Source organism: Gopherus evgoodei, chromosome 4, assembly GCF_007399415.2.
Source record: "Gopherus evgoodei ecotype Sinaloan lineage chromosome 4, rGopEvg1_v1.p, whole genome shotgun sequence".
NCBI lineage: Eukaryota > Metazoa > Chordata > Testudines > Testudinidae > Gopherus > Gopherus evgoodei.
The window spans coordinates 142880688-142904344 of NC_044325.1; the positions used below are offsets into that span (position 1 = coordinate 142880688).

Here is a 23657-nt window from a genome sequence, read left to right on the forward strand (position 1 = left end):
TTTGAAGCAAGTGGCTTCCCATCCAGTAAGCTCACCTGTAGCCTTTAGCCTGGGCTTAGGCATTTTCTTTTCTTTCCTCTCTGGCTTGGATTTCTTGGCCACCTTTTTTTTGTTCTTTTTTGAACTGCCATAATCACTATCATCATCATCTTCCATGAGGAAGTCTTCATCACTGCCAGAATCTTCTGCAGGGACAGAGAAAGGAAGTGTGTGTTTGTGAAGAAGCCTTTATCTCTTTTCCAAGTGCAAAGAAAGGAAAGTGGTCTAGCAATTAGACTGGTGCATGGGAGAGGAGTAAGAGTCAGGACACCTTAGTTCTATAAGCTGTCACATACTTGTGTCATCTTGGGCAAGTCACTTTACCACTGTGCCTCAGTATATCATCTGTAAATATTTCATAGCAGATGACAATGTTTGTAAAGATACCTATTTTATGGTGATGACTTAGTATTTGTAAATGGATAGTGTATCAAGTCATGCACCTCTCTGCCCTGAGCTTAAGAAAAAAAAAGGATACACTCTACACTATAGCTAAACTTAATTCATCCCCTGAACAGATATGCCTTAACACTGAATGCATTAGTGAGCCGTCTGCATCCAATGCCCAAGAAGTTAACTACATCTAAGTCACACTACTCCAAACAGCTGCTTTAGTATGTTTTTCATTACAATCCCCCTCTACTTACTCTCCTGGAATGGTGCCTCCTCCTCCTCCTGCTCTTCCTCCTCACTGCCTACATCATCCATAAGCATCTCTCGTTGCTTAGAAGCTGCTTTGGATGCTGCCTGCCGCTGCTGGCGCACGTTTTTGTGGTCTTCCTTCTCATCCTCACTGTCCTCTGTAACACAAAATTCACCAGTTGCAATGAAGACTCATGACATGCCACATATTCCTGGCTTGCAACAGAAGCTAAGAGGAAAATGAAGGCCAAACGAATTCCCAATAAAGCAGGAGAACCAAGAGGCTTGCTGAGTAACTATCATAGCTGGTTGTTTGAGTGTGGTCAAAATTCTCCCTACAAGCATATATGTTTTGAAAGGGCTCAACCTTGAGGTCCTGTCCATTAACCATGAACTTAAGAACCAGGACACTTTTTCATAACAGGACTATTTCCCCAGCATCCTGCACCAACCCATTCTTAATACAGAGCAGAGTGCTGCTTAGTGAAAACGTGCTTCAGAGATCCTTTGTAACGAAAGGTGCTCTATAAATGTCAGATATCAGTAACGTAAATTTAATAGCAAATGCTATTGCACAATATGACAGTTATGGTTCCCACAGTGAACATAACTGAACACTGACTCAAATTGTTCAAGTTAATGTTGCATTATAGTACTATATTTTTCACTGTAAAAACATTTCACTCATGATAGTTATAGACTATGTGCTCATAAGATATTTTTGTGATTCTAGAGCAGAATAAACTGGGAAATACTGTAGTAAGTTATTTAAACTCTCCTCATTTCCATCCAGCTGACAGACTTAAGCTTGAATAAAAATGTGGAAAAGCAGAAGAATCTCAGTACTAACGCTGGGAAGTGAGGTCAAGGAACAGCTTCACACTAGTCAACGATCCTTGAGCTTCCCCTCCTCCCATGTAAGACCCACTTGCCCAAAACTTAGGGATAAAAAGTGGGGGCACAGGACAGCACGGGTTTCATACTTTTCATCTAAAGGAGGGGTGGAGGGCAGGAAGAGACCATAACTTGCAAGAGAGATGGAACAAAGAGTATACTTAGTTCCTAACTTCAGATTTTGCTTTCTGGATCTTTGGCATTCAGTCACAACATTTAGGCCAACTCAGGACTGATTTCAGGGCAACATACCCGAAACAGTCGCTTAACAGATCTTAGTTTTTACCCTCTTTACCTGCAGCCCTTTTCCTGGATTTGGAGGCTCTCTTGTTCTTTTCAGGTTTGGCTTTTTTTGCTTTTTTGCTTTTTTGAGAGCTCTCATAGTCACTGTCAGCTTTGCCATCATCTGCTCCTAAGTCATCATCCTCACTGCCAAAGTCTTCATCTAGGATAAAATAGTGATAAAATGAGGTCTCAAATACTTCAATGGAACATACACATTGGAGCCATAAGAGAGTGGCAGGCACAATGGACTAATATTCCTGGCCTTCCCTGCTCCAAGTATCAAGCTAGCATTACATGAGCAAGAGCTCTGTATATCTCAAAAGCATGTCTGCCTCACCAACAGAAGTTGGTCCAATAAAAGTATGACCTCATCTACCTTGTCTCAGTAGAACTATATCACAAAGCAAGAAAATCTGGTAGTCTAGTCCACCAGGACTAGAAAGAACAGGAGAATCAAAGATAGAATCCAAGTGGAAGTGCAACAGCAGAGCTATGTATTATGAAAACTACTCCTGTCGGCATCGTTAGTCCTTTAACTGTAATATAATCCTTGTAATATTCTTATTAGAAGGATCATATTCCTATAAAAAGCCTACTTGGCGATGTTAGCAGCTGGGTAACTACCTGGTGAGTGTGAATCATCTTTCTTGGTCTTCACATCTTTTTCTTCTGAATCCTCACTGCAAAGGAGAGAAGGAGAAAGTTTTATCACTATTTTCGAGGATAGATCTGCTGTATTGGGTAAGCCTGCGGTAACTGGGTGAACTGGTACTTTTAGAGGCTGCCACTTTGTGCTTCAGAATCTAAGCTCTTGTTTAAAAAAAAAAGTTATCTAGTCATTATGGTTGTAAAAATAACCACCTTCAAATTGTGAAGCAAGTTAAACTGACTGACAGCTGAAACAGCTATGAGAAATGAGCTGAACTGTGCAGTTCAATAAACTTAACTCTGAAATGTAAAGTAATTACTATTATAATTAGCTAGAAGAAACAACATAGAGTCAAAGGATCTTCCTTTCAGATGCTAAAGGGTGTTAAGGCAATACAGCAAACTAGCCTAAGGGTAAACAGTTTTAAATAGGACTGGTGAAAACACAGGTAAAAGCCAGTAATGGTGAAACAAATACGCTCCAGACTATCGAAGGGTTGTGTCAATGGCAAGAATGGATAGGGGACTGTAGATCACAACTAGTTCTAAATCTGAAATTTAACACCACACATTTTTGAAGCATGTTTTGATTAGCTGAATAAGTTAGTTTGTTTACAAGTTCAAGTCTTGTGGGAACAACAATTAAGTCTGTATCACATACGCATATATGCCACACACTAAGAAGGAACAGAACTAGCGGCTCTCATAGCAATCAACATTTAGATGCTTTCAGATCTGCTTCTTTCGTAAATTACATCATCTGAAAGTGGCCGAAAATATCTAGATTCCAGTAATATTTGGGAGTAGTAATTCCTAGACAGAAATCTTGGCCTCCAGTATTTCTAAGCTACTGGAGGACAGGTAAGTAGAAAACACAGCAGCAGCAGATGTAGACTGCAGCAGTTCTCACAACACTGCATCCTGCAAGCAAAGGCTAAAACAAAAACCACCCAGGAAAGTTGTACAAGTGCCAGCACTAAAAACCCACTTGGGTCAGATTCCTACTTACTATTTATGTTGCCGTATTGTGTCAAACAGAATAGCACCCTTCCCTGAAGCACCTAGCGTAAAAAGGTCAACATCTCAGACGCAAAATGTCCATGCCTCTATGTTAGCTACTGAAGTTCAAAGCCAGACTGAAATATTTCTCCTCTGCCCCACCCACAGCAAGACAGCACTTGGGCACACATCACTACCCATTTAATCCTACAACTACCATCAGCGCTTACTGCCCAGAAACGTAAAAGCACCTCAAACCTTGGTGGAAGAAAATACAGTCTTCACTCTTAGGTTGTTTGCAACAATTCAAAGACAGTTTATTCTCAAGCAATTGCAAGGCGGAGAGCATGCACGGACAGGGATTTCCCCCTTCCTAGACAGGTCTACGCCTGATAAACAGTTAGGGCAAGCATTTATACCTTTTGTTACATACATTAATCATCAACAGCCGTGTCTTGTTTATATATATTCCTTCCTGATATCTTACTTTTCTCAGCAGTTTCTGCTACAGTCTGCATTCCATTTTTATCTAACACAAGGTTAGAACAGTATCTTACAGTTTTTTCCCCCCACTTGACCAGGCCCTGCCTTAAAGTCTCGCATTATTAGAGTTAATGTTAGCCTGACTCTTTCTCTATTCCTAGAAAGTAAGATATCTGCGCTCAAATTCCTTTTATCCCTTTTTCCACTTTCACACTTTGAAGTAAAAAAGATGGTAACTCACATTTGTAACTGTTGTTCTTCGAGATATGTTGCTCATATCCATTCCAGTTAGGTGTGCGCGCGCACCGCGTGCATGTTCGTTGAAAGATTTTTACCCTAGCAACACTCAGTGGGTCGGCTGGGCGCCCCCTGGAATGGTGCCACCATGGCGCCGGATATATACCCCTGCCGACCCAACCGCCCCTCAGTTCCTTCTTGCCGGCTACACCAACAGTGGGGAAGGCGGGCGGGTTTGGAATGGATATGAGCAACACATCTCGAAGAACAGTTACAAAGATGAGTAACCGTCTTTTCTTCAAGTGCTTGCTCATATCCATTCCAGTTAGCGATTCCCAAGCCTTACCTAGGGGTTGGGGTCGGAGCAAGATGTGGCAGAATGCAAAACTGCTGAGCCAAAGGCTGCATCATCTCTGGACTGTTGAACCAGAGCATAAATGCGAAGCAAAGGTGTGGACCGAGGACCAGGTAGCTGCGCGACATCTCCTGGATAGACACACGAGCCAGGAAGGCGACAGATGAAGCCTGAGCTCTGACAGAATGCACGGTGATGTGGCTTGGGGAAATATGAGCCAAATCATAACAAGTGGTGGATGCATGCTGTCACCCAAGATGAGATCCTCTGAGAGGAAACAGGTAGGCCTTTAATTCGGTCTGCTATCGCGACAAAGAGTGGGGGTGTTTTATGAAACAGTTTTGTCCGCTCAATATAAAATGCGAGCACTCTACGGACATCCAGGGAGTGCAACTGTTGCTCCCGTCGCGTTGAGCATGGCTTCGGGAAGAGGACCGGGAGAAAGATGTCCTGGTTAACATGAAAGACTGAAACCACCTTAGGGAGGAATGCCTGGTGTGGTCGCAACTGCACCTTGTCCTTGGGGAACACAGTGTACGGCAGATCCACCGTAAGAGCCCTAAGCTCGGAGACTCGTCCGGCCGATGTAATGGCTATGAAGAAAGCTGTTTTCCAAGACAGGTATAGTAGCGAGCAGGTTGCTAATGGTTCGAATGGGGGAGACATAAGTCTGATTAAAACCAGGTTGAGGTCCCAGGTCAGGGCTGGGCAGCGAACTTGACGGTATAAGCGCTCCAAGCCCTTTAGGAACCTCGAAACCATAGGGCGTGAGAACACGGAACAACCACCTTCGCCTGGGTGGAAGGTAGAGATGGCTGCCAAGTGTACCCTCAGTGATGATACTACTAGGCCCTGCTGTTTGAGAGACCAGAGGTAGTCCAAAATAGAGGGGATCGAGACCTCAGTGGGAGTAAGATTAAGCGTTTCGCACCAGCAAGAGAAACGCTTCCACTCGGCCAGGTACGTTGACCGAGGGGAAGGCTTCCTGCTACCCAGGAGAACTTGTCGTACTGATTCAGAGCAACGTAACTCTGACCGGTTTAGCCATGCAGCAGCCATGCTGTGAGGTGAAGAGCCTGCAGGTCCGGATGGCGAAGCCTGCCGTGGTCCTGAGTTATGAGGTCTGAGTGGAGTGGCAGTGTAATTGAGTTGGCTATCGACAGGTCAAGCAAAGTGGTGTACCAGTGTTGCCTGGGCCACACTGGAGCGATCATGATGATGCGCGCTCTGTCCCTGCGGAGTTTCAGCAGGACCTTGTGAACCAGCAGGAACGGTGGGAAGGCATAAAGGAGCTGGCTCTTCCACGGCATCAGGAAAGCGTCCGAGATCGATCCTGGGGAGAGACCTTGGAAGGAGCAGAACATCTGGCATTTCCTGTTCTCGCGGGAAGCGAATAGGTCTATGTGGGGAAATCCCCACTTCTGGAAAACAGAATGAACAACAGCCAGGCGGATCGACCACTCGTGAGAAAGGAAAGACCTGCTGAGTTGATCCGCCAGAGTGTTCCGAATGCCTGGGAGAAAGGGTGCTACCAGATCTAATGAGTGGGCTATGCAAGAGTCCCAGAGTTGGATGGCCTCCTGACAAAGAGGGGAGGACCGTGTCCTTCCCTGTTTGTTTATGTAGTACATGGCTGTTGTGTTGTCTGTAAACACAGACACAATGGCCTCGCAACTGTTGACGGAACGCCTGGCATGCCAGGCGGACTGCTCTCAGTTCTCAGACATTTATGTGTAATGCCAGCTCCTGAGATGACCAAAGGCCTGGAGTACGAAGGTGACCGAGGTGAGCACCCCAGCCGAGAGATGATGCGTCCGTCATCAGGGACATTGAGGGTTGGAGCGGATGGAACGGCATCCCCGCACACACCAGGGAGAGAGTTAACCACCATTCTGGGGAGCCTAGGTTGCTCAGGGGAATGGTGACTATCGTGTCTATTGGGTCCCTGCCCGGGTGGTATACTGAGTTGAGCCAAACTTGGACAGGACGGAGGCGGAGCCTGGCGTGTTGGGTTACAAACATGCAGGCAGCCATGTGACCCAGGAGACCGAGACAAGTGCGAGCCGAGGTCATCGGGAAATTCTGTAGACCTCGGATGATTGCTGCCATCGCCTGAAACCGCGGCTGAGGTAAGCAGGCTCTGGCTAGATTGGAGTCCAGGATAGCTCCTATGAAGTCTAACCTCTGCGTGGGACCCAGAGTAGATTTTTCTATATTGATCATCAGGCCTAGACGTGTGAATAGGTCCTTCACGATGCCCACATGCTGAGTGACTTGTGTCTCGCAGGCCCCTCGGATGAGTCAATCGTCCAGATACAGAAAAACGTGCATCCGACGTCGGCGGAGGTAGGCGGCAACTACAGCCATACACTTTGTAAATACCCTTGGGGCTGTAGAAAGGCCAAATGGCAGGACCGTAAACTGGAAGCGCTGACGGTTGGCTACAAAGCGGAGGTATTTCCTGTGCGGAGGAAAGATGGTGATGTGAAAGTACACGTCCTTCACATCGAGGGCGGCATACCAGTCTCCAGGATTCAATGACGGGATAACGGTCCCCAGGGATACCATGCAGCACTTCAACTTTATCATAAACTGGTTGAGTCCTCGCAGGTCTAGGATAGGTCCGAGACCTCCCTTCCACTTGGGGATTAGGAAATAATGGGAGTAAACCCCCTTGCCCCTTTCATCCATCAGTACCTCCTGTATAGCTCCTCTGGCAAGGAGCGTCTGCACCTCTTGTAAGAGGAATTGCTCGTGAGAGGGGTCCCTGAAGAGGGACAGGGTTGGAGGGTGGGAGGGAAGGGTTGAAATATATTGGAGGTGGTACCCATATTCCACCGTGCATAGGACCCAGCAATCTGAAGTTAACTGGGACCATGCCGGGAGGAAGTAGGAGAGACAGTTGGAGCAGGGAGGAGAGGGATCCTGGCCTGTAACTGGTACGCCATCCTCGGGCGCACCTTCAAAAGTTTGTCTTCGGTCCCCATGGTGGTTTCGAGGGACCTTGATTTTGGCCCCTTTGGGGTCCTGACGGTCATCTGCGACCACTTCGACTGCGCCGCCTGCCAAAGTCCTGTCTTTGTCTAGGCACAGAGTATGGGCAGTCAGACTGAGGATGGAAAGGCCTGTGCTGCGTTGGGTCACCGGCGTATGCATGCCGAGAGAGTGCATTATGACCCTGTTGTCCTTTAGGCTTTGCAGCCTGGGATCAGTCTTTTCCGAGAAGAGGCCTTTACCATCCAATGACAAGTCCTGAATGGTATACTGCAGCTCCGGCGGGAGGTTTGACACCTGAAGCCATGAGATGCGCCTCATGGCAACTCTCGAGGCCAGAGTCCTGGCTGCTGACGCTGCTGCATCCAACGAGGCCTGGAGGGAAGTTCTGGCCACCTTTTTCCCTTCCTCCAAGAGGGCAGTGAACTCTTGGCGGGAGTCTTGAGGGAGAAGCTCTGTAAACTTACCCACCGCCATCCAGGTGTTATAATTATAGCCGCTAAGCAAGGCTTGTTGATTTGCCACCCAGAGCTGTAGGGCCCCTGCCGAGTACACCTTGCGGCCGAGTAGGTCCATTCGCCTAGGCTCCTTCGATTTTGGGGCTGGCACCTGCTGGCCGTGGTGTTCCCTCTCATTAATGGACTGGACAACTAGTGAGCAGGGAGGAGGATGGACATACAAGTACTCGTACCCTTTAGAGGGCACCATATATTTACGCTCGACTCCCCTGGCTGCAGGAGGGATAGAGGCTGGGGACTGCCATATAGTATCGGCATTCACCTGGATGGTCCGAATAAATGGTAGGGCCACTCTAGTGGGGGCATCCGCCGACAGAATGTCCACTACCGGGTCCTCTACCTCCAGGACCTCCTCCGCTTGGAGGTTCATATTGAGTGCTACCCTCCTCAGGAGGTCCTGATGGACTCCCAGGTTGACTGGAGGAGGGCCCGAGGAGGATGTTCCTGCCACCGCCTCATCTGGAGAAGAGGAAGAGGAGATGCCGGCAACGAGCAGGTCCTGTGTGGCCTGTAGCTCTTGGGCAACCTCCTGCTCCAGCGGAACCTGGGAGTCCGTCGTGTGAACTGGGGCTTCCTCCGCAGCGGTCGGAGGGGGACGGCTAACTGTCACCTCTAGTACTCGGTGCTCTGATGAGACACAGCGGGATGGAACTACTGGTATGCCTTGGGCCTGATGGTATGCCCAAGGTGTCCAGAAAGACCACTGATGGGGTCCCTTGGTCCTGGGTCTCTTGGAAGACTCTGGTGGGCATATCAGAATCGCGGTCCTTAGCATAAGAGCTATCCGCGTGGGACGACACTGATGCATGTCTGGATGGCCATGGAGGTGCTGAAAAGCCCTGGGCAGAGTCTCTGTCTCTAGTGGACCTTGCTCTACTCAGCACCAGGGACTGGTACTGGGAGGCATACCGGTACCAGGAACAAGAATGGGACCTGCGACTGGAGCGGTGCCGGGAAGTCGACCGAGATCTCGAGGCTCGACATTGGAAGCAGCTACGAGAGTCATAGTGCCTGGAGCAGTGCCAGGAGCTGGAACAGTGCCGAGAGTAGCGGGCCGGCGAACGGGATACCTACCGGTGCTGTGAGTGCGACTGGTACCAAGGAGGAGAACGGTACCGGGACTGCGAGTGGCGTCAGGAGCAGGAGTGCCGACGGGACCTGGAACATCTGCAGGACCGTGATCGTGAACAGTGCTGCTCTGCTGTGCCGACAGAGGATGGTCTTATCAAGGCAGGCTTGCCAATAGACTGTATTACCCGCACAGGCGGTGCCGGGGGTTGAGGCAGCGTCGACTCTGTCATGGCAATCAGATCCCTTGCTGTTGAGAATGTCTCCAGCATGGATGGAATAGTAAGCTCAATTATGGTTTGCGCCGGGGAACTGACAGGCACTGGACTCGACAGCCCCTGTGGGACCGGAATCGATGGCGCCGACACAGTTAGTGCCGCGGCAGGTGTCGTGCCGGGTGATCTGACTTAGATGAGCTCTCTGGCTGCGGTGCAGGTGGCATGGAAGCAGCAGGAGTCAGCCTCTCTCGACCTCGGGGAGAGGAAGCGGTGCCGAGTCGACTTCGTTGCCGAGGAGGCGCTTCTGCCCGCCGATTGACCAGCGCTCAGTGCCGAAGGCGGAGGGGTAATAGTCACCTCCACGAGGAGCTGCTTTAGCTGAAAGTCCTGCTCCTTTTTTGTTCTCGGCTTAAAAGCCTTGCAAATGCGACACTTATCTGTCAGATGAGATTCCCCGAGACACTTAAGGCAGGAGTTGTGTGGATCTCCTGTCGGCATTGGCTTATGACAGGCCAAGCATGGTTTGAAACCCGGTGAACTCGGCATGGGCGGCACTGGGTGCAGGGAAGGGGCTAATCCCCAAACTCCTCTTAACTATACACTGACTATGAACAATAAAAATTAACTAGAACTATATATACATACACACACATATACATACACATATATACATATACACATATACACACACACACCAAAATAACTAGAGAACTACCAGTAGCTAGGGAGGTGGAGGTCAGTAAAACCGCCCTCCACTGTTCCGACAACCGACACGGGCAGTAAGAAGGAACTGAGGGGCGGTTGGGTCGGCAGGGGTATATATCCGGTGCCATGGCGGCGCCACTCCAGGGGGCACCCAGCCGACCCACTGAGTGTTGCTAGGGTAAAAATCTTCCGACGAACGTGCACGCGGCGCGCGCGCACACCTAACTGGAATGGATATGAGCAAGCACTCAAAGAAGAATGTTGATTATTAAAAATTTTTATAGTGCTTTTATCCAAAGTGCTTTACAATAGTTAGCTAATGGTACAAACAACAACATTTGGAAAGATTATTAAGTAGCCCGTCAACACCCTCAGCAATTTTCAAGTGGTCCACAAAAAAAAGTTTGACAATCACCGCCTTAGACAGCAGCCTCCATTAATAAATTTCAATGTCCAGTTAGTCACTTGCAAGTGGAAATTCACATACAGTCTGGAGGCTGATTCTCCAGATTCTCTGAAGGGTAGAAGAATGTCAAACAGGGTGAAAAAAAAAGCACCACACATTCCTAGCCCTTTGAAAGAGGTCTGACATACTATTTAACTGGAGATGCCTACATACCCTAAGCTTCAAATAACTGAGCCTTAGATGCAAGGTAAGGGGACCATTCCATGACTAAGATTTCTTTAGTCTTTCTAGAACCCCTTGAAAGCTCATCACCATACCAACTAGCATTGAAGGCTTCAGTGCAACGAAGTGCACATCACTGATTGTTGCTACCTACATGGCAAGTCTGGTTTAGCTACTATTGGGCTATAAGAAGTAACTTCTTACCTGTCCTCCTGAGAATTCTTTCCAGGCCGCCTCTTATTTTTAGCCTCCCGTGGAGATGAACGGATTTTCTTGGCTGGAGGGCCAGAATCTCTTCCATAATCTTCATCTGGACAGTACAGCAGAGGAAATGGTTTTGAAACGAAGTGAACTATGCTATAACTTCCAGCAATCCAAATAGCCAATTGAGTACTACCTCTTCAAGTACAACTCTACCCCGATATAACATAACTCGATACAACATGAATTCGGATACAACGCGGTAAAGCAGCGCTCCAGCGGGGTGGGGCTGCAAGCTTCAGCAGATATCGAACTTGATCTGATAACGCAGTTTCACCTCTAATGCAGTAAGATTTTTTGGCTCCCGAAGACAGCATTATATCGGGGTAGAGGTGTATATTTAAAGTTACCAATCCATGTCATTTTTAAGCAGGTCAGATAAGCATCCTGTCAAAAATCCAAGTCTTCAAAACTTGGATTCAACTTTACAAAAGTGAAACATTATATTCAACCTGTATATCCGCAAACTGCATAGTAAGTTAACAAGTTTAAAATGCAGAAGTCATAGGAAATACTGCAGAAAAGGCTTCATCGCCAGAGAAAAGTTGATCTTAGTTTTACTGAAAATCAGAACTGTATATTCTTGTTTTCAGAATCACACACGAATCCATTAAAATTTGCACCTATTACTTATCTTAGGTGCTCCGAAAAGAAACACTGTTTAGATATGACAAAAACAGACAAGTGTAAGGTCTTTCACAAAATCGTTTAAGTTCCAAATTATGCATAATGATTACAGGATACTACCAACAGTACTGCAGTTAAGAACTAGGCAAGCTTCAGTCATATTTTCTTTCCACTAAGTGTCAATATAACCTCAATTAGCAGAGCAGCAGCATGTCTACTTCCCAAGAAAACAAAACATGATGATATTTTTGGAAGCCACACGGAAAATCTAATTCAAATGAATATGCAAATAACTAAAAAAGGATGATTCACAGAAAAGCCTGTGTGCTAGGATCAACTAATAAATTGGCTGTGGTAAAATACGAGGAAGTAATTTCAGGAAGATTCGGCCAATAACAAACCAAGAAAGGCTGTTAGAAGCTGTCACAATAAGTGCACTAAAATAGATTTTTACTACATTTAAAAAATATTGAGGGTACACATTTACATTTTCAAACCCTTATCAATTCACGGCCATGGTAAAGAGTGAACAATTTTTTTCTGAAAAATAACAAAAAACAGTTTACCAGCATCATCGGATTCCTGAAACTGTGAATAATCGACCACCTTCCTGTTCCTGTTTAAAAGAGAAAAAAGTTAAGTTTAGTTAACAATTTATGATCTTGGAAAGACAGCTTTTTCAAACTAACAAAAGAGCACCACTCCCCTTTTCTGATACAGAATTCAAAGTCTGCAAAGTCATTTCTCACCAATACCTCCAAAGGGCAACCCTAAAAGCACTTCCAGAAATTCAGTCATCTGTAGCTTAACCCTCAGAAATTCATGCAGGATCAACGCTCAAGCACAGGAGCTCTCAAACCTCACTGCACCGCAACCTCCTTCTGACAACAAAAATTACTACATGATGCCAGGAGAGGGGACCGAAGCCCGAGCCCGCTGGAGCCCTGCTGCCCAGGGTGGGGAGGCCAAAGGGCTTCATCTCCAGGTTGAAGGCCTGTAACCTGAGCCCTACCATCCAGGACTGAAGCTGTGAGGCTCAGGCCCCTGCAAATCTAAGGACAGCCCTGGCGACTCCATTAAAACAGGATTGCGACCAACTTTGGGGTCCTGATCCTAGTTTCAAAACTGCTGCTCTAAGCAACTTCATCTGGAGCCCTCAGGATTTATTTTATATATGGTAAATTTCCAGTTTCTATTTAGAGCTTGCTAACAGGTATCCATCACTTTGCCTTTGCCACTAAGTTTTTTGAACTGTATTCTTTGTGCTGCTTAACGGCCAATCAACAGAACCACCTTTACCTGTGCATACGTAGTCCCTTTACTCTACCATGAAATCATATCCAGTGTTGTGTTGTTGTAATATATTCAGCTACAGTTCTTTACAGCACCAGTGGCACCTTAAGATTAAAGTGAGTTTTCACTACCCCTTTAAAAAAAACAAGCCACTTTGTTCAGAGGTCAGGAAACATTCAGTTTAGTCAATAACTAATTTTAGATATATTCTATCTACATCCCTATTGATACTGCATTTGTTACACTACTTAAGTAGTGGGGTTTATCAATATCTAGAAATTGCACTATTTCAAATTAAAATAGTTAACCCCCCTCCCCCAAACACCTTTAGTTAGGTTATGTCTATATGTACAGCGCTGTAGTTGTACCATACAGATGTGACACTGCAGTGAAGACACTCTCAAATAAAAGCCCACCTCCACAAGCGGCAGAAGCTCTCCTGCTGACGTAGTGCTGTACACAAGCGCTTATGTTGGTGTAACTTATGTCACTCAGTGGGGTGGAACATTCACACCCTTGAGTGACAAAGTTTTGTCGACACAGACTTTAGGCGCAGCCTGAAACAGGTGGAACTTTGTTTAGATCAGTCCTAGTAGTTCCTACATCCATCTGTATCTCCGCCCCCCCAAAAACCTTTAGCCTCAGATGTGAAACAGTTGCTGTAGAAACAGTATCAAAGACTGACTTACAGGTACAGACTGAGCAGGTGAACTGGCAATGTCATGCACATGCCATTAATACAGGAATCCTTAAGACACGGTGAATTGCTTGTACAAAAATAAAGTTTTCCATAGGTATTAGCTGCTCTTTACACAAAATTCAGTGACCTCCAACTGAATTTTTAAACAGGACAGTGAGTGGGAAGCTGTAAATGTTTTTGTTTTGTTAATAAAAGATAACAGTGACAAAGCCTGTCATTTCACAATGCTTTGGCCATTATATTTGAAGCTTCTTCACAGAATAAGCCTACAATCAAAATATGTGAATATGCCAAGCAGACAAATATAGCATTTTCAAGATTAAGACAGTCAGTCGTTGAATAGGAAGAGAAAAAGATGTGTGCTCCTTCCTCCTTGTTGGGAAATATAAAGAATGCCTGAAACGTTTAAAAATGCAGATTCCACCTATCCTTTAAGACTTCATAATGACAAGAGAACAATGAGGCAAGAGTGAAAGCTGACAAGAGTGAAAGCTGGGTTTTTACAGAGTCATGTTTAAGTCGGTGTTAACCATAAGAAAGCAAAATTTTAATTTCAGTGATAAAATAAAAATTTGGAAGAAAAAAATATTACACTGGACCTTTGTGACTTCAACGTATCACTACCCCTCCCTCTGATTGAAGGAGCAGTTGGGAGCAACTTTTTATTGGAACTCAACTAGTGACAAGGATAGAGAAGTGCCCATCACACAGCTTCTCCTGTGGAGACTTCCCTACTTAGTCTTCTGGAGGGAAGAAGTAGATCAATGTGACTTCCATTAGGGGCTCTCTGGGTATACAATGTACCCTACCAGTTGGCATTTTGAGATTGTAGCCCTGCAAATGAGGTGCTCCTGCGGTGAACTGTATTATGGACAGCCCCAGAAAGGGAAAGACAGTTTTAAAAAGTTGTTCACAGTATGTTTGAGTGGAGAGGTGAGCATGGATGCTGTATCTTAAGAGTTTCTCTTTCTCCCTCATGCCCCATGGCTCTTAACCTTCCCAGAACTTATGGGACACAGATCTGGCAACCTCCACAGAGGGAACACTTAATTAAGGTATGCCCTCATACCTAATCCACACCGCAGCAAAGTCAGGAACAACCAGACCTTACATTCATGGTATTTCTTGTGTTAAAAGCTTTTCTTGGAAAACCCTTTCTGGTTCTCCTTCTATATTACTACCAAAAAAGGACAAAACAAAATGGGGCACGAGGCATGTTTTCAAAAATTCTGATAGACAATTATGCTTGATTAGAAAAAGTAAGTAGTTATAGCTGTAACAATGCACTATGAGCTCTAATTTTTGGCAGATTTGGTTGGCTAATACCATAGAAATGACTTAGCAGACACTTCCCAGTTCCTCCTCATTTGCCTAGAAAATGCAAGACCTGTACTTAGTAGACTGAAGTCTAAAAAAGTTATAATAAAATGTCATTTATTGAGATCTAAGTAGAAATCATATTCAACATCTGACTCATTTACGTGAGTAATGAGGTATTACTTTTTTCAGTTCTGTTAGCCCTGTACAACCAATACAACTAAGCAAGTGCTCACTGGATTCTATTCAGGCTCACAAAATAATATTACTACTGAAGTTCCAATTGCAGGGCCAGATTCTGACTTTGCGATCTAACATCAGTGACTGACTAAGATTCTAGGTTAAGCAGCAGGTAGGACAGTCCTTTAAAAAAAAACAGAATCTAAAAAAGCATGGGCTTTTATGACAATCACTGCAGTATCAGAAATCCAAAAGAGATGAGGAACTTATCCTCACAAATGCATTTATGAGGTTGTGTAGTTATCTCACTTTTATAGATGCCAAGAGTGAAGTTTAAGACATTAAGTGACTTGCCCAATATTACACAGACTGGAAGAGTGCTATGATTACAAAGCAGTTCTGAGACTCAAACCTGCACCTGAACCACAACTCCATCCCTCCCATCCTCCTCTTAAACTTCACATGGAGCCACTAAATCAAACACAACCACACAATGCCATTTTACATGCACTTTCCAGAAAGAAGCAGCACTTTGAGATTAATGCAGTGTACTCTTGGCAAGGCTTTTTGCTAGGATACCCCTAAAAATCATACTTTGACTACAGCTGTCAACTCCTCCATATTCCTTTTAAGCTTCCTTTCTTGGCACACACCTCAATTCACAGCTATTAGGAACAGCCTTAGAGAAAGTGGAAGTACCATAATTCAATTAAACCAAACCCCTTCAAAAAAAGATTCAAGAGGTGGACAGTCACACTTTTGCAATGTTGAATCCAATGCAAGTGACAAGAGGGGATTTAAGTACAGCTGCAATGTATCACACTGCCCACTCATCCGTAGTCTGAACATTGTAAAATATGAATTTGGGAATATAACTACTGGCAGGATTCACTGAGAAGGGTAGAGGCCAGGCCACAAAAACTCATCTTCTAATTTCAGTTTCAACAATTAGCCTTCCTGGGGCCTAACTCCGCTTTTTCGCTGTGAAGCGGGACAAGGATTTATATTTTTAAAACATGTAAAGAGAAGCACGAGCACTAAATGATGAGATAAAGGTTAATCTTGTGCACATCCACTTATTTTGTGTGCATGAGTTGAACAGACATTTGCCCCTTAAAACAAAAACTCAGGGTAATTTTGCTGCACACTCAGTCTATCCATTTCACAAGGCAATTGTCTTCACATTTCACTACCTACTGAGCACAAAGTAAATTGCAGGATAAGCCCCTTGCGAGAAACAAGCAGTCAAAGGGCTTCATCTAGCTTATTCATAGTATTAGAACATAACATAGCATACACATTTAAAACACAAAATATTATTTTAGGCAAATAATGAAAACATTCTAAGCTTCTTTCCTGGTTCCAAGCACTAAGCCCTACAGGTTGAGCTAGCAAGATGGTCCCTACTGTGCTCCCTCATTACATTGTCTACAGTAATATTGATTTTTAGAGGAAGTGTGATAAAAATCAGTAGACAACTGTACAGCGAAGGATGTTCCCTTTTGCCTTGCAGGAGAGAACAGAGACATAAGAGGGTAGATACAGAAAGATAAGAAACTTCTGGAAAAGAGTCTTCACAAAAGAACAGGTGCAAAGACCACACAAACATTCAAGGACTGTTTAACTATTGCTGTTGTCTCTACAAACTGGAGTCGAGCATAAACTGTTCTTCAGTCTTGATTCTTATCCTGGGCTCAACATGCACTACATCTACCATCCCCATGTCATGTTTATAGCATCTAAGGTGAGCATAAATATAGTCTCTAACAGTCATTGGTAGAAAAATTGAAAAGGTGTCATGAAGATAGAAGGTGCTAGAACACAGAGGCCATTCTAATACTTCCAAGGCACAAGACAGTAAGTTTGTGTATAGTGTTGAATGTTGGCTCACTAGCTAAGTATATGCATATAGATGAATTTCTTAAGAACATTATGTCCAAGAAGCCCTTTGTGTAATTCTCATAGTACACCTCATTGGACCACTACGCACCAGTTTTAAGAGTTTTTTTGCCTGCGGAGGAAAGACCACTGTCACACACAGAACCAAGAAGTTGGCTGTACAATATATTTTTAAGTATTGCTTGAGTAGTTGTATACCATCTTCAGCAAAAAAGGCACTCCCAGACTCAATATTAGTGCATACAAGTTCCCTGTTAGCGGATAAAAGCTCAACAGGGCGGCCTGTGGATATCTTAGGAAGGCAGATTAGAATGATTTATCCCCGCCTTATGAGGTGCTTAACCTCAAGGTCTCTCCCTGGCACTATCGTGACATATGAAGTTTGAAATTCAAATTAAAAGAAGAAAAGAAAGCCTCCAAGAAAACTTGGCTCACGACTGCAGAGGGAATGTAGCTGGCAGAGTCATCCCATTCCTAGGACAGACCATGGCAATCACCCCAGGCTTTGGGACACGGGGCCCAGGGCAGCCTAGAGGGGGGCCTGGTGCTGGCAACAGCGAGCGACCCGATCCCAGCCTGTCCCACTGGCATTGCTTGAGGGAGGCAGCAGAAGCCAGAAAGAAGCAGGACAGGGGTTTTGGGGAATGGGGTGGAATGTCATGCACCAGGACAGCCCTGGCTGCTGGGGAAAGAATAGTAAATCCTAAAAAGCCAGCAACTGGCTAAATTGCCTAGCAAATTTGTTAAATGAATGCTGGCAGAAACACACAGTTACATCTCAGATAATGCCAGAGAATAAAATATGAGCAAGACTCATTAGGTAGACTCATCAGAAACGGTTAAGGTAAGTAACTCAAAAAATATTATTTCGTGTTCAGCTAATACTATTATAAATAACATGAAATATTTATTAAAACATAGGTAAGCTTTTCACCAATTTATGCTACTGCCTTTTTGGATTTCATTCAGCCTGGAGTGCTAAACAGAACAGTGTTCAGTTTCACTTCCTGGTTCTCATCCAGTTGACGGGGAGCTGTAGTTTGGTTTCAACAACAGCACAGGGAAGTGTATGGTTGCTTTACATTTAAGAAATATTTCTATATTTGTTTTGCCGCACTGGAATATAATGCTATATTTCTGGCCTTGACTAAATAGACAAACTTATAACAAATCTTGATTTCCAATGCTTACGCCTATCAACAGTTATTTGCCTAAGACAACTCCCTATTTGAGTGAGGGATAATCTATGCTAGAATCGCTACAGCAGCTAAGCCAATGGGAGAGAGCTCTTCCATTAGCATAAAATCCACTTCTGTGAGAGGCGGTAGCTATGTCGGAGGGAGAAGCACCCCCATCCACATAGCACTGTTCATTCTGGCGCTTAGGGTGGTGTAACTTATGTTGCTCAGGGAGCGACTTTTTCCACATCCCATCCCTAAGTGACATCAGTTATACCGACATAAGTGCTAGTGCGTACAATTCTCTTTAAAATGGCATAACTGTACTCAAATAAGATTGACTGCCTAGAGGTCCCCAACTACAGAAAGTGATCATTTAGGCCTGGACCTGGTGCAACAAGCCATCTAACACTGGGCACTGATGGTCGTATCTGCAATCTTCGGGATACGTCTGACTTGCAACTCCATAAAAAACATTTAAGTAATTTACGCAGTAATAGTTTAAGCAGCCTTGTGCATATCCTCCATTTATGCCAGCTACTGAGGAGAATATTTAGGAAACAGAAGAGAAATATTATGAGGATAAAAAAAGTACAGGAAAGATACAACTGACTTTCAGCCACGTGTGCTATTTGCGTGTTACTTTATGTATGCTGTACCACTTACCACTACCCTTTGCCTGTCTCTTTAAAGCACGAACACCTGAGCACTGGGATCATGTCTTTTTTTCCCCCCCATTAGAAAAGTATCTGGCATATTGTGGACACTACCAGAAATAATCTATCCTACTCTGAAGGCTAAGCAAGGAAGGGACAATTCTAAGGAAAAGGGGAGCAGGGAAGCTATAATTACCTTTTCAAGAAGCATTCCACCTTAGTTTGAGCATTTGTTTCTTAGGTGGCCCAGGTATAGTATTAGGAGTTACATGGTCACATGTAAGTTTTGACCTTAACACCTCTAACTAGGGGAATACTTTCCCTATCACTCTGGCAGGAGCACTACCTTAGCAGTAAACATCTACATCAATGAAAGTCTTTTTTATTTACCATTGAAGGGACATGAAAGTTAGACTTGCGTCCAAAATTTAGTACTTTGTGAAATTCAAAGTTTTACATAACTTTTAAAATAGAAATGTAAGTATTGATTCAAAGATCTTATTTAAAACATACTGGATTTAGACATTTGCCTGCAGCATTTTATTCTACAACATTATATGTGCAAGTAAAAGTGACCAGAATTGTAACAAGTGAAACTGACGATTGAGTGAAAGGCAGAAGTGCACTGCATTAATTTAAAAAAAACAAAAAACAAACAAACAAACCACATACAAGATTTAATAATGCAAGGAAATATAAAAGCTGTCTAATTTAACAGCACATAAGAGTTACACTTTTAATATCAATTTACACATCAGAATAGATGAGACAAATATGAGATGATACAACCATGTGCTGTAAATGACTTGGATGTTATTTAGAAATTGTTTGTCACATTATGCAAAGACCCTAGAACAACATCCTTTATTTTATCCTTGCAATGTCGTTTGATATTGGTATTAGCATCACTGCACATCTCAAAGATAGATATTTTTGAAGAAGGATGCTAGCAAAATCAATACAATTAAGTTAGTAGCATTCTACTCCAGGGCACCAAAAAATACTAGGTCTGGTGTTAGTTGTTTTTTTGTTTTTTTGGATGCCTGTGAAAAGGAAGAAATTGTAAATAAATCCAAACTATTTTTTTTGTTAAAAGTCAATTTTAGCATTGATTCAGGCTTTGAGACTAAAGTCCTCTAACTACCAGCAGAATAAAGTGGCAGTTCAAGTTTTCCCCACTATCCCAATACTGGTTTATCCCCATATTCCATTTAGGGTGATATTTTTAAAATGGATACTTCTTCAGCCAGAAGCAAACTGAGACCACAAACTCATTTCACACAGGCCACTGAACATTTTAATATTACATCATTGCTGACCTTGGATAAGTTCACCTGTATCTCCCATTAACAATACAAGAAGAAGAGCTTTGTATAAAATTGAAAGCTTGTCTCTTCCACCAACACAAGCTGCTCCACTAAAAGATACTGACCTACCCCTCTAGTCTCATTAACAGTATAGTAACAGATCCAATCCGCAGGTAAATCATACATATTTTCAAACCAAGAGCTTTAAAATTATGTGCAGTTTTCCGATTAACACCGGAGGGGCATACTGAACACATTTGCAGTTGGAAGATTTCTCTTCTATTTTTCATAGGCCTGTTAAGTCCAGCTAGACTGTGGATTGCTGGCTCCAATTTTGCAACATCCCAGCAGGTATTCTGCTATTAACATCCCACTGAACTCGGACACAACTCTGCTGAAGACTAATGCTTGTCTACACATATTAAAGCAAGCTGCATCTTTTACAACTGTGTATGGTTTCCCAATTTTATTTGTTTAATATTGGTTATAATAAAGAATTATGGATTATTTAATATAAACAAAATTTAGATACCATACTTTAAAAAAATATACATGTTACTTACCTGTAGTCAGGTTCCAATACTGGCAATTAAGTCACCAGTGGAATGTATACTATATCACACTGAGCAGCAAAGTAGTATCATCACTGTATTCCAGGACACACGCATTGTCATTCAAGCTCAGACCACTAATTCATCTAGTACAGCATCCTGTCCTGCAAAAGGCCAAGGATGCTTCAGACCCTATTAATGTAGCTGGGCAACTAAGTGTTTCATAAAGCAAGAGGAAAAAAACTCTTCTGAACCCAGGGCAATTACTTTCAGGCCTGACCTTTAAGATACAGTTGCCCTTATGTTGACATGCACAAATTATTGGTCAAAATACACATGAGACCTGAAAGCTTAGTTTTCAACTATCAGTGTACTGAATGTCCCATTTATCCTCTCCATCTGGGAACATTCAGCAAAAACCTTTGCAGACTAGACAAACTTGAATCTCACCTTTAAAACACACAAAACTTCTACAGTTCATATTATATGTGTTATTCTAAATTAAAAGTCAAGCTAATGCATATTACAATCCTCTTCCACAAACAAAAAGTGTGCCACGTTTCAAGACTGGAAAAACATAATCACTAATTTGCACTACAATTTCAAAGGCTACGCACAATATCAATCAATATAGACAGGCTACAATAATTTACCATGAGAAAATGTCAAAGAATTTTACATTTGCTACTGTATCACAATTCAGCATTGTAGTTTATACTCCCTGGAAACGATATGAGAACTGAGGCCCAACCCCATTTAACAGGAGTCCTACCTCGTTTTAAACTGGGGAGAAGAAAGCCTGACCAGGGACGAACTTCACTGTTTCCTCATCCCCAAGCCCATAATTTTATGACAGGGCTTTCAGGGACTCGAGAATAGTAGGAAACCCACTCTAAGAGGAATGTTGTTTTACGGCAAAGGAAAACTAAGTGGAGTGTGTTCAAATACCGCTCCCCGCCCGTTCCAGGTAGGCGGCTCCTCCTAATTCCTCCCCCAAACGTGAGGCAAGTTGGCGGCAGCAATGCCTAACGGAAGCGGACTCGGAGCCCATCAAAACCTCTCCGTGCCGTGATCATTATGGCATATTGCATGCATGTCCTCCTCCCAAGAAAACCGTAGAGCATGGTCTGCCCTTCACTGCCACTCTACTCCTCCCGCCTAAGCAGATGCAGCAAGGTATACTGCATGCCTCTTCCCTGAAAGTGTTAAATACATCACACTGCATCCAGGTACTCCGCATGCTTCCCCCTAAAGTGGGTCATGGCATGCTGCAAATTTTCACCGTTCATCCCCCGAGCAATAACACGAGGGACAGCTCCCAGTAAGCGCACTGCATGCCCTGTTCTCCTCCACCCAATAAGCTTGCAGCAACGCACGTTACCCTTCCATCAAGCGTGCAACAAGGTATGGTTCATGCCTACACCCCTTCCCCCACTGCAAGCATGCTGTATTCACGCAACTACCCCCAACCTGGGCGAAGCACGCTACATGCACACACACTCCTCCTCCTCCCGCAGTCCTCCTACAGGGTGCAGAAGGGCACGCACACGCTCCTCCCCCTAATGAGCATGTAGCCGCCCCGTCCCCCTTACGGGGTGCAGAAGAGCACCACGCTGCAAGCATGTATCCGTCCCTCCCTCCAATGAGCAAGCAGCCTCCCCCTACGGGGTGCACAAGGGCAGGCTGCAAAGATGTATCCCTCCCTCCCGCTCCAGTGCGCAGCAATGCACGCTTCCTCCATGCATGCCTCCCCTCGGCATGGCCTGCAGCAGGCCGCCTGCCCAGCCCACGCCAGAGGATGCAGCGGGGCAGGGCCTAGTTCGCCCGTCCCGCTCTCCCCGCAGGGGGTACACTGGAAGAGCGCGGAGCACTACAAGAGGGGTGGCAGTGGGGCCTCCTCCCCCCACCGCGCTAGCTCCCCCAGACTCACCTGACCGGCCTGGACATTTTCTCCAACCCAACCGGGGCCCGAATCGGGCGATGTCGGCCAAGGGGGGGGGGGGAAATCGACAAGCCTCGATTCTGTGACGGACCCGTCCCCTCCCTCGCGTGAGCAAGCGGGATCTCTGGGCCCAGAGCCTCGGGCCGCGCCGCCGGAACCGCCTTTCCCTCAGCCGCGGCAGGCCCCGCTCCCGTCCCTGCCAGAAGGTGCGCCCCGTCCGCACTCCCCTCTCTCCACTCCCAACGCCCTCAGTCTGGGTCCCCGCTACTGGCCGCTTCACTTCCCTCCCCCCCCCGCAAAATGGTCGCGTTCGCCCAGCCGAGGATATGCGCCGAACGGAGAGGCGGTACAACCTAGCCCGCTGGCACCTCCTCCTTCTCTCATTGGCCGACTGAGCAGCCTGTCCAACGCAATTGGTCCGTTCGAACCATCACGGCGGCTCGGCTCCACCCCTTCCTCCCCGCGGGGAGGGGGGAGAGGAGGACGCCCCACACTCAAGCTGCTATGAGAGGGAACAGCCGATAACAGCCCGCGAGCCCAAGCTGGGACCTCTGCGGCTGTAGATTCGCCACGGGTCGCCGTGCCCGTCGAGCAGCCCTGCGATGGGGCCCGGTCCCAGTTACAGGCCCCCGTCCCCCTCAGGTGTATTCGGACCCGATTTTATTATTGGTACGGGGTGTGCGATGGGCCGGGAGATGGCACCGGATCAGCAGATTCGGCACGCGGCCTGTCTTGCGTAGATTTTGGAGGGAAAATGTAGTCAGGCTGAGCCCCTCCCCTCACACACCGACCTTGATCCCCTCATACCTTAATCCCCCCACCAGCCCCCATATCTCTGCCCCTGTCCCAGTACCTGAGCACTGCAAGAGCCTGGCTGTGCGCTGAACCTCTCTCAGTCCCTATCCATCATCCATGCCTGCTTCCCTTCCCCAGATCTACCCCAGGCCCATACCTTGCTGATTGCTCACCCCATCATCTATGGCGCCCCAGTCTCTCTCCCTCGCTGTGACCAATATTTTAATGTTTGGGAGGC

General features: G+C 45.4%; 1 protein-coding gene across 1 annotated transcript in view; it reads right to left on the reverse strand.

Annotated features, from left to right (window-relative positions):
* Window positions 1-22950, reverse strand: part of NUCKS1 (nuclear casein kinase and cyclin dependent kinase substrate 1) — a 30335-nt gene extending 7385 nt beyond the window's left edge. Inside the window, exons 1-7 of the mRNA XM_030561593.1 lie at window positions 22613-22950; window positions 12168-12217; window positions 10918-11023; window positions 2485-2540; window positions 1871-2020; window positions 687-839; window positions 36-185 (exon numbers count right to left, since the gene is read on the reverse strand). Of these exons, the coding sequence (XP_030417453.1) occupies window positions 36-185; window positions 687-839; window positions 1871-2020; window positions 2485-2540; window positions 10918-11023; window positions 12168-12217; window positions 22613-22629 (682 nt within the window). The 5' untranslated portion in view covers window positions 22630-22950. The remainder of the gene's footprint in view (window positions 1-35; window positions 186-686; window positions 840-1870; window positions 2021-2484; window positions 2541-10917; window positions 11024-12167; window positions 12218-22612) is intronic.
* Window positions 22951-23657: the final 707 nt, after the last annotated feature.